We start from the raw sequence: 12,114 nt of genomic DNA, 5'->3' as shown, positions 1-12,114 counted from the left end.
TTATTATAATATATTGCGATGTGTGAGCTCCTGTGTCAGAATAATCTCCCTTGTGGATCATTAAAATTTGTCTAACTCTAAGTCTACTGCTCTCATGTGAAGTCATTGCCTGATTGGTAAAACAATAATAGTCACTTATAAATAATTCAAGTCAATCACTTAATTTATCTTATGCACAAAATTTGTATATTAAAGGTCCTGTGCATGATTTTTTTCCATATATTTGAGCAAAAATGTCTTACTCCATTGTATATTGCATAAGCAGAGGTCAAAAGAAGTCAGGAAGTGTGTGGTTAGAATGCCTAAAATAAGTGAGGAACGACTTTGGACCAGTGCAAACTGTTTAAAATGGACTAATTCTGTTTTTCAGGTTTTCTAAGACAGTAAAAATCAGGTACAAAGACTTTAATTTGCCATTACAAGTTTCTAAACTGTCCCCGTGTGAGAGTTCTTTCTCGGTTTACTGTCTCATTACAGAATATTCATTAGTTCAATTGTCTCGTTAGCATGCAGCATTGATTGATTATTGAAATGGGTGATCAGGGTGCAGACAGCTGAAAAAGACAGGGCTCCGGTTTGTAAACCAGCCAGGAACCAAAACAAACACGGCGACTAAACATTAAAGCGCCAATATTACGCTAATCTACTGTATATTATAATGTTGTTTCCTCATGATTAACAGACCTGGAGTTGTGTTTTTTTGTTTTATTCACACATGTTTAACACACAAACCCTGCAGTTCTTAAACTCTATGCACCTTCACGACAATAATTTTGGCCTTTTCAGTCCTGGAATTGCCTAATTTTGAAGATACAGCTATCGTTTTTGCCTCATTTACACTGCTTCACTCCTCATGCACCAGCAGATATTAGAGACTTTTTATTGACAATTTCATCCGAATGAAGGGGAAAAGAAAAATACTCAAAACCAAAAGCAACAAGTTAAGATTATTTTAGAGCAGTAGTATCAAACTCAAATTCACAGAGGCCAAAATTAAAAACTAGGACTAAGTCGTGGGCCAAACTAAATATTTATTGAAAAATGTCATGTTTTCTCTTCTTTCGAGATATGTAATGTTAAACCTTTTCTTATTAAAATAAATGTTTAATAATAGTTTTGCTTAAACATTGAATCCAGAACAAGCAAAATATAAAATAATAAGAAAATTTTAAATAAATAATGTCTCTATAGTCGATCTGTAGCCAGTGGGCAGCTCTAATACAAATTTGATATGATCTCACGGGCCAAATATAATTATATCACGGACCAAATTTGGCCCCCGAGCCTGAGTTTGACATGTCTGCTTTAGAGTATGGAAATTCAATTAAAGGTAAAATTGTTGTTAAAAGTTGCACTGTGTAACTTTTGTGGTAGGGGGTCTGCCACGAGCTTGTTTCCATGGAGATATTATTGCTTTGACTGAAAGGTTTCACAGTATGGCATTAAACTCATGTATGTTGCTTTTAATAATAATAATAATAATAATTTCAACTACAGGTGTTACACTGCTCAAAAACACAACAAAAAAACAAGCATTCCTCTCCACAGATCTGACCTGTAACTTATAACAGTGACTCTTTGTCCGCACTTGAAAATAGTTCATATAGTTTAATGTAAAACGTCTGAAAAATTCGAAAGAAAGATCATTGTGTTAGTAAATAAATTTTCTTCTTCTTCCCACTCCTTTTTGAGCCAATTTTTATTTTTTGTTTTGTTTGTTTTGTTATTTCTGCTATGATTTCATTAAAGTTATATGTGCCATTGTAAAAAATAAATAAATAAATCTCTCACTTGCCCAAAATAAAAACATAAATCAATCAAACTTTGCCTGGAGAAATTGCGAGCTTGTCTCTAAATAGATATGTTTAAAGCCATACTGTGGGATATTAAAGACAAAGCAGTAACAGCTCCACGAAGACAAACAGGTGACGGATAAACAGTGCACCTTTAACCTTAAATCTACCACTGAATGACATCACGAGGTGGAACAGAGCATTTTGAGCTTTGGAAATGTAGACCGTGTTACTCAAACATGTGCGAATGAAACAAAACACAACTCCACGTCTGTTTTTGAGGAGGTAACAGTATTATAATTAGTGCTGTCATGCGATTAAAAAAATTGAGAGACTAATTAATTATGATCTGTAATTAATTAATCTAATTAATCTCATTTTAATATCACCTAAAAATTGCTGAGAAAAGCCTTCAATTTGAGGTATTTTCATTTAAATTCATTATTACATTATTGTGGCAGATCAAAAGACTGATATAGATTAAAAAAAGTGACTTTATAAAGTCATTTATTGTTCAACAAATCTCTTCAAATTGGTTGTTGAGCCTAAGTCTCCATGAATAAGAAACTGTTTGCTGTAAAGTAGCAAAGACGAGGAAATCTTTTAGAACTTTTAGTCCTGGTTTAGTCCTGGACTGGATTAGTCCTGGTTTTAGTCTTGGTGTTAGTTCTGGTTTAGAGGTGCACAGGAGGAAGCGTGGTTTACGCCGCGTACGCGAGAAAACACGATCCACACGCGGCTCACGGGAGCACGTCGGTGTCCGCGCAGTGTCTACGGAAGGAAACGTGGTCCGCGCGTCCTCAGGTTAATGACGATGATGAAGGTGTGTGTTTGTTTGTATTTGTGTTTGTGTTTGTGTGTGTTTGTGTGCGTGTCCTCTCATGTGGCAGGTCACTATAGGACAGTAGTTCAGACATCATGAGCCTATGCAGGTTGTTTGCAGTGACATTTAAGTTGTAGGCGATTTTATATTTGTTATTTTCTTTTATATTTCACGTCGGGAGAATAATTTCCAAAACACGAATGCGTTTTTACCTGTGCACTGCTGCCTCTGTTCTACTGGCTGTTCGACCTCGTCCATTGTGCGACTGACGCCGCCAATGTGACGTTTACGTCGCTCTTACTGCGCGCGTTTTGTGTGGGTTTCCGACAATGAGTGGAATTACCGAAATAAAAAAATGTATAAATGTGGTTTTTTGTGTGTGTGTGTGTGTGTGTGTGTGTGTGCTGTTGTCCCAACAACACATAAAAACAGGTTTTATAATAAAGCAACTCGCATACAGAAACAGTAAAGTTAGAGATTAAAAATTAGATTAACGCGATTAAAAAACATAACGCGCTAAATATGACTGTAATTAATTAATCGCAATTAACGCGATAATTTGACACCCCTAATTATAAGATGACAAAAATCTCACAAGAGTCATTTTTGCGTAATATAGGACCTTTAATCTACTTTACATTTAATGATTTCCCTCGTATAAGTTCAGATTGAAGTTATATAGGGCGCGGAGAGCCACCGTCAGCAGAGGTTTTGCTGAGAGGACAATTCGGCCGATCAGATGAAGGCAAGAAGCAAATTAAGCAATGTTTGGCTGACATATTTATAATGTTGTAACTGTAAGTACCTGATAAGATTTTGATATACAATTCAGTTTTGCAAGATAAGAAAAGGTGAAAAATGAATACAAAAGATTACACAGAAAGCAGGAAAGAAACATAAAGAACATGGTCTATGATGCGAACATGTGACACTTTGTTGTTTTTATACAAGAAGAAAATTATCTTATATTACAAAATCTCAAATATTTTAAAAAAAATCTATAATTGAGGACAGTAATTAAGCTCTGGAAACTACTAATAATACCAAAATATGAATGAAACAAATTAAATATGGAGTTATGATGTTTTTTTTAAAGGTGCACTGTGTAGTTTTTCTGTAACGGGAATCCACCAAATGTTTTTCTCCATGGATATGTGATTTTTACATCTGGAAGGTCCCAAGTTTCGATTGTTTAGTTTAGTTTTATAGTTTATTGCTTATTTTTTTGGTCAGGTAACATGATCATACATCATATTACAATGATTTAACACAAATATAACACAAAAAATGAGACCGAAGGGGTTTAGGCTGAAGTTTTAACACTTTTTTGGCCTAACCCTATTAACATATAGAACAGGATACAAGACGGCAGAAGTATTTACAGAAAACAACACAATTTTTTTTTTTATGAGTGCAGGAAAGAATACGTACTTAAGTATTTTGGTATATGCACATACACAACACAGAACACAATCCAATATAGGTCGATGTTCACACACACACACACACACAGCCTGACCATGTACATGTTAATATTTATATCTATTGGTTTATAAATACACTTAAATATATAAATATAATTGAGGGTTACAGTTACGTGAGGTAAAATGTAATTTATTTTATTTCTCAATATTTCCTCTATAATTCTGGTCTTATACATATATTTTTTTTTATGTGTAAATTGTTTTAGAGCCTTTTAAAGTTTCATCCAGACTATTCCACAGATTAACTCCTCTGACGCGTCGACTTTTCAGGCTCAGATTCTCAGATTGTCCTCACTCTCTCTGGGTTTGAACATCTCTTGGATAAACTGAGGCAGTTGACTGTTTTGTGCCTTAAACATGACAATTGCAGTATTGAGATCATGTAATTTTAATATATTTAATTTAATAAAGAGAGCATTTATTGGGGCACAGTAATCTACATTAGTGACAATTAGTGACAGCTTTCTTTTGCTTTAAGAAAATGGAATTAATATTTGTTTTATTTTTCAACAAAAACGTGAGAGTGACTATTCGAGAGAGACTTTTTGTAAGCACACAGATCAGCTCATCTCAACTAAGTCAACTCTTTCTCAAAAAAAGTGTAAAAATAAAGCTCAAATCAAGTCTAATTTAACAGATCTTCAGACATCAGCTGCAAAATATTAATGTCCTTCGAGCGGGATGACCAGACGTCCTTATTTACCAAGGACAGTCCCAGTTTTGAGCCCTGTGTCCCCTGTCCCAGCAGATTTATCAAAAAAAACAAACTGATTTGTACAAGAAAGGTCCCAAGTGTCCCTGTTTTGACCAATTTAATACAAGTAAACAGTAAAAGGGGCAATATATTGTAATTTGATTAGCTAAAAAACAGAAAACTGTGCTCGAAAAGTCCCACAGATGAACTACTGATGCATAATTGAGTGGAGAATGGACATTTTTATTTATACCAACCATTCCAGCCCGGGTGTGTTCCAGTTTGGAACTTTGTAAACCTGGTACCTTCGAGACGAGCTGTTGGTGGACCCTAAGCTAGAAATGTTACACAGTGCACCTTTAATGAGCGACATTGTCTCGTTACCGGGGGTGACGGAGCGTACGACCACAGGCTTCTCGCTGCCGGCCACAAACCCAAAGCCGAGCACCGGGTCCCTCCTCATCTCCACCAGACGAGGAGCCGGAGGGAGGGCGTCCAGGTGAACCTCCTCCAGGGAACTGCTCTGTGACACCTGACTGTGACACAAGTGAGAGACAAAAGAGATATATGTCAGTGAAAATACTACTACTACTACTACTACTACTACTACTACTACTACTACTACTACTACTACTACTACTACTACTACTACTACTACTACTACTACTACTACTACTACTACTACTACTACTACTACTTTATACTACCAGGGAACTGCTCTGTGACACCTGACTGTGAGAGACAAAAGAGATATATGTCAGTGAAAATACTACTACTACTACTACTACTACTACTACTACTACTACTACTACTACTACTACTACTACTACTATACTGCCAGGGAACTGCTCTGTGACACCTGACTGTGAGAGACAAAAGAGATATATGTCAGTGAAAATACTACTACTACTACTACTACTACTACTACTACTACTACTACTACTACTACTACTACTACTACTACTACTACTACTACTATACTGACAGGGAACTGCTCTGTGACACCTGACTGTGAGAGACAAAAGAGATATATGTCAGTGAAAATACTACTACTACTACTACTACTACTACTACTACTACTACTACTACTACTACTACTACTACTACTACTACTACTACTACTACTACTACTACTATACTTATACTACCAGGGAACTGCTCTGTGACACCTGACTGACCTGACAGACAAAAGACTATAAAGATATATGTACAGTGAAAATACTACTACTACTACTACTACTACTACTACTACTACTACTACTACTACTACTACTACTACTACTACTACTACTACTACTACTACTACTACTACTACTACTACTGCTACTACTACTACTACCACTACTACTAATACTACTACCACTACTACTAATACTACTATTACTACTACTACTACTACTACTACTACTACTACTACTACTACTACTACTACTACTACTACTACTACTACTACTACTACTACTACTACTATACTGCCAGGGAACTGACACCTGACTGTGAGAGACAAAAGAGATATATGTCAGTGAAAATACTACTACTAATACTACTACTAATACTACTACTACTACTACTACTATACTTTATACTGCCAGGGAACTGCTCTGTGACACCTAACTGTGAGAGAACAGAAATATATGTGAGTGATACTAGTACTACTGATACGATCACTACTACTACTACTACTGCTTCTATTACTATTACTACTACTATTACTACTACTACTATTGTACTTTATGCTATCAGGGAACTGCTTTGAGACACCTGACTGTGAGAGAACAGAGATATATGTGAGTGAAACTAGTATTACTGATACTACATAATACTACTACTACTACTATTACTACTACCCCTACTACTGTACTTTATACTATCAGGGAACTGCTTTGAGAACAGAGATATGTGTGAGTGAAACTAGTACTAATGATACTACTACTACTACTACTACTACTACTATTACTGTACTTTATACTATCAGGGAACTGCTTTGAGAACAGAGATATGTGTGAGTGAAACTAGTACTAAGGATACTACTACTACTACTACTACTACTACTACTACTACTACTACTACTACTACTACTACTGCTACTACTACTACTACTACTACTATTACTGTACTTTATACTATCAGGGAATTGCTCTGAGACACCTGATTGTGACAGAGCAGAGAGACATGTAAGTAATGATACTATGACTATGACTACTACAACTACTGCTTATAGAAGTGCTGCTGCTACTACTGCTGCTACTACTACTACTACTACTACTACTACTACTACTACTACTACTACTACTACTACTACTACTACTACTACTACTACTGCTGCTGCTACTACTACTGCTACTACTACTGCAGAGCTATGTGAGTGACACTAGGACTACTACAGGAAGGCTATCCAAATAAACTTCCTCCAGGGAACTAGTACTAGTACTACTATTATTACTACTGCTGCTGCTGCTGCTACTACTACTTCTACCACTACTGCAAGTATTACTGCTGCTTATAAAACTATCATCACTACCTGGCTGTGACCACAACAGACAGGATACATGTGAGAAATGTACAATGCCAGAAATCTAACTACTACTACTACTACTATTTGACCACGTGTATAGTTACTGGTTACTAGTTACAGTTAATAATACAGCCACTACTACTACTACTACTACCACTATTACTACTACTACTACTACTACTACTACTACTACCACCACCAATACTACTGCAACTAATTTTTATTTATAGAGCTTTTATATTTATAAACCCTTTCATGGGGCTCACAAGGTGCTTCAAATTAAAAATAATGCAAATAAATTTAAAAAAATGATTAAATGTAAAACCATATAAATTACAATACAGTCGGGAAGAAAAGATCAAAGTTTACACAGACGTAAATAAATAAAACCATGGAGGATAATTAAAAGCTTTTGGACAGAATGGGTGATGCATCGGCTGTGTCCGTTCTGAAGCTCCAGATGAATCACCGTTGAACTGAATGAGATGGAGTTTGACTGGAGTCACTGTGAGCACATTATCGCTCCATTAATCACACGTTTGGCTCCGATTCTGATTCTTGAATGAAGACTGAAAAATATTTAGCGCATTGTTTGGAGTCAAAATCCTGAAGGCCACAAGACATTCTGAGTTTTAGAGATACAGACAGAATAATACCGTATTTTTCGGACTATAAGTGGCACTTTTTTCATGATTTGGGTGTTTCCTGCGACTTATACTCCGGTGTGACTTATATATTCAAATTTTCACACTGAAGCCGCGACAGGCTCTAGTCTTGTGTGTCAGTATCTGTTCCTCCTGCACCACTGTCACTTCCCTCTACTGCACGTGTCTCCTGCAGAAAGAGCGTCTGTCTGAAAACGTTAATCGAGCAGCAGAAAGAAAGTTTGGAGTGAGCGAGAAACTTGTGACACCAGGAGGATGCACCAGGCAAACTTTCCTGAAGTCACTGGATGGATGGACAAAGTCTGGACTTCAGTGACATCGAAACCATCCTGTCGGGATTCAGAAAGACTGAAATAATTCTAACTGGAACTGATGCTGAGTCTGATGACAGCTACACAGAAGAGGAAGCGTCGCTGTGTTTACCTCCGGAGGTCACGGTGTTACTCAGAAGTGACACCGAGGATGAAGAATTGAATGGATTTAGTGATTTGGAGTGAGATGGAGAGTTTGTTAAACTTGTTCTGTTCTGTTGTTTATGTTATATTTATCTGAAGAACTGTTCATATGTGACAGTCTGTTGTTCTCTGTTCTGTTGTTATTACTATAACTTGCCTTTCAGGATGAAATGTCAGTTCCTGGTCTCTGATTTTATATAAAAAAAAATTCCCCCAAAAAGTTCGACTTATTTATGTTTTTTCTTCATTACACATTTTTTGGCGGCTGCGACTTGTACTTATACTTCAAGGACCGGCCTCCTGCTGGTGCCCAGAGTCAGGACTAAACACGGGGAGTCAGCGTTTCAGATTCACGCAGCTAAAACTTTGAACAGTCGTCCTGAAGATGTGAGACAGGCCTCTACTTTGACGCTGTTTAAATCCAGGCTCAAAACAAGGCTTCAAGGTTTTCAATCTGCACTCTTCTTCTCTCTAATTTATGTAATTAATGTTTCTCTCTCTTTTTAATTTTATGATGATTTTTATGTTTTGATTTGTTTGTGTAGTGATTTTAATGTATTTCTTATTCTGCAAAGCACTTTGAATTACTTTGTGTACGAATTGTGCTATATAAATAAACTTGCCTTGCTTGTACTCTGGAGTGACTTATAGTCCGAAAAATACGGTAATAAAGAGTTACACATGCAAATGAAACAAAACACAACTCCAGATCGGTAATAACTTTATAACACGACTTAAATCTCACAAGAGTCAACTTTGTGAATATAGAACCTTTAACAGTTCACAGTGTTGTTTTGAATATTACAAAACTCTATTGCATCAGTATAATTGTAGACCACAAAATTAAAATAACAAGACTGTAGCTATACGCTGAGTTATTTTGTTGAGACACTTGAATGTATCTCCATTAATTAGCCCATAATAATCTTGACTGAATTTATGCTTTGCCTTGTGGGGTAATTTGAGGTTAACGAGAGTATTAAAAGCTCAGAGCAAATTAAATGTAACCTTTAACTTTTTGAGCAGCGTGGCGTGGATCAGAGCCTGCGACGCTATGGGAGATGCACGAATTAATATTGTCTCTGTACTTCTATAAACAGCTCCCCTGGTACATTCTGTGCTTAGACTACGGACTTTTCAATGCGGCGCTTTGTGTCACCGCATTTAATGTGAAATTAGTTACACAACGTGGAATATCAAGGCATCTGAAAGCCGTTTGAAAAGCCGAAATAATGTGTAGTTTAACTTTAAGGTACTTGAAGGTCCTTTATTACACAAAACTGACTCTTTAAGCTTTAAGTCATGTTATAATGTTGTTACTAGGGGTGTGCTAAAATACTGAAATATCAATATATCGTATCGTTTAATGTGATGATACAGTATCGATATCGTGGGCTGCTGTATTGATATATCACCAAGAGTATTTTTTTTACTAAATTATTTTGTACTGTGCTACAGTTTTGTTGTTTGTTTAGTGGAAGGAAACTCTAATGCAACACAGTTCACATTTTTACTGTTTTGATGATTAAAATGGACGTGGTTTAACAAAGACTTTTAGTATCACAGCCATGATTTAACCTTTATTTTTTATTGAGTCGCATCGAATCAATTGAAATATATCGTATTGAATCGTATCGAAGTGTAAGCTCACTGTATCAAGGTAAGTATCGTATCGGCCCGAGTTGTTACCTCATCAAATCAGACCTGGAGTTGTGTTTTGTTTCGTTTACATATGTTTAAGTAATCCTTTATTATTAGTCTGTCTACATCTCCAAAGCTCAAAATGCTCTGTTCCACCTTGTGATGTCATGAAGCAGCACAGCTACGTTTTACCTTTCGTTCAGCAATAGGAAATGGGAATGTGACGTCACCAGACTTCGTGCGTGAGAAGGAACTGTCCACTAGGCTCCACACTTCGGTGCAGACTGGTTCAGTGAAAGTGGTAGATAACACGCTGTCTGTCTTTCCGCCACGGCACGAACTTGTTTTGTTGTGTATGGTCCGTTCACAGAATCGGAAGGGAATATTATTTTATTGTTTTCCTGCGTGGAAACAGAATCAAGGGAGTTACATCACCGATCATACTGTTTTTTTCCAGATAGCGTCTCCTCCGTCTAGCAGGCCATGGTGTTCTTTTTCACTAGTGTTAAGTGTTCAAAACAAATCAAAACTATACTAAACTTCAGATACTATAGCTGTCAGTAACAAAGATTACACATGGGGAGTCAAATTGTCAGATTTTGAAGTTTTTCTAATAATTCTTATCCAAATTGTATGGCTAAAAACGAAAACTCATGTTTAACTTTTACAAAACAAAACTGGGCCAGGGCTGAAATTATTAAAATGATTCTAGTGAAGGTGTAAGGAGTTTAAAAACACAGCGGAGCACTTCCTGTATTACCACATTTATTTATTTTATTTATTTATTTATTTCGGTCACAGGTATATTTTGACATTAATTCATAAACAGTCATATTTAACATATACAGACCGAAAAGGTGCAGGCTGAAGCTGTAAGCTTATCATGCCTACCCTTTATTCCTTTGTCAGAGCTTCATCTTGACACCAGTTCATCTTCAAAAATACAGCAGGAGGAAACAAACTAATCAGTAACAGAACAACAAAGTTCTACAGCACAAACTAATAAGTATCATATTTCATGTATCTGTCCAGAGTTAAACATTTAAACTTCTTTATGAAGTGAAAGAAAGTGGTGCACGATTTTAGGTTTTCTGTACATTTGTTCCACAGCTCCACCCCTTTAACAGATATGCAAAATTTCATAATGTTTGTTCTGATTTTCTTTTTAATAAACATGGTCGTGCCTCTGAGCTCATATTGGCTCTTTTGGATTTTGAACATGTTCTGTAACGATTTTGACAGGAGATTGTTGTTTACTTTGAACATGATTTTCAGAGTATAAAGGTCGACTAAATCATAAAATTTGAGCGTTTGAAGGTTTATAAATAATGCATTGGTTGGTTCGTTATAAGCTGATAATGTGATTGCTCTTATTGCCTTTTTTTGCAGGGTAAAGACTGGCTTTGTATTAGTCTTATATGTATTGTCCCAAAGCTCAACACCGTAGGTGACATGACATCACAAGGTGGATGGGAACGTTACTTGTTTTCCGAACTCAACCTAAATGCGCAGGATTTGTGAGTTAAACATGTGTGAATGGAACAAAACACAACTCCGGGTCTGTTTGCGATGAGGAAACAATAGAGATGTAACAATAACCGAAATATCGTGATATCGTATCGACAAAAGTTTCACAAAATAATATCGTGGGATGTCACAATATGTCGTTCCTTTGCTTAAATGCATGATTTTTATAGTAGCAACAGCTTACAAACATCGGGAACTACATATCCCATGATTCATTTCAGCACAGACAACATGAAGAAATATGTTTTTTACTTGAATTCTTGGGATTATGATGGAAATAATTCACACCAAAATCTTTTCAAGGTATTTTAAAAGCAAAAAAGTCTAACAATTCGATCAACCTCTCCAAAATATCACAATAAATATCTGATTATATATTATTATATTATAATATCCGAGATATTTGGATATTTATACATCCCTAGGAAACAAAATTATAAATAGCTCAAAAAACAGCATAACATGGGCTCTTTAAGTCGTGCTACTGCAGCTACTACAGAAATCTTCATTGTGAAAA

General features: G+C 36.1%; 1 protein-coding gene across 1 annotated transcript in view; it reads right to left on the bottom strand.

Moving 5' to 3' along the window:
• Positions 1–12,114, bottom strand: part of LOC110173181 (FERM and PDZ domain-containing protein 4-like) — a 184,931-nt gene that overhangs the window by 55,474 nt on the left and 117,343 nt on the right. The window contains exon 4 of the mRNA XM_055166974.1: positions 5,179–5,330. Within this exon, the coding sequence (XP_055022949.1) occupies positions 5,179–5,330 (152 nt within the window). The remainder of the gene's footprint in view (positions 1–5,178; positions 5,331–12,114) is intronic.

This window comes from Boleophthalmus pectinirostris, unplaced genomic scaffold, assembly GCF_026225935.1.
Source record: "Boleophthalmus pectinirostris isolate CB_2022bp ecotype Guang Dong unplaced genomic scaffold, ASM2622593v1 HiC_scaffold_11, whole genome shotgun sequence".
NCBI lineage: Eukaryota > Metazoa > Chordata > Actinopteri > Gobiiformes > Gobiidae > Boleophthalmus > Boleophthalmus pectinirostris.
The sequence above is the reverse complement of the archived record's forward strand: the minus strand, read 5'-3'. Positions and strand labels throughout refer to the sequence as shown.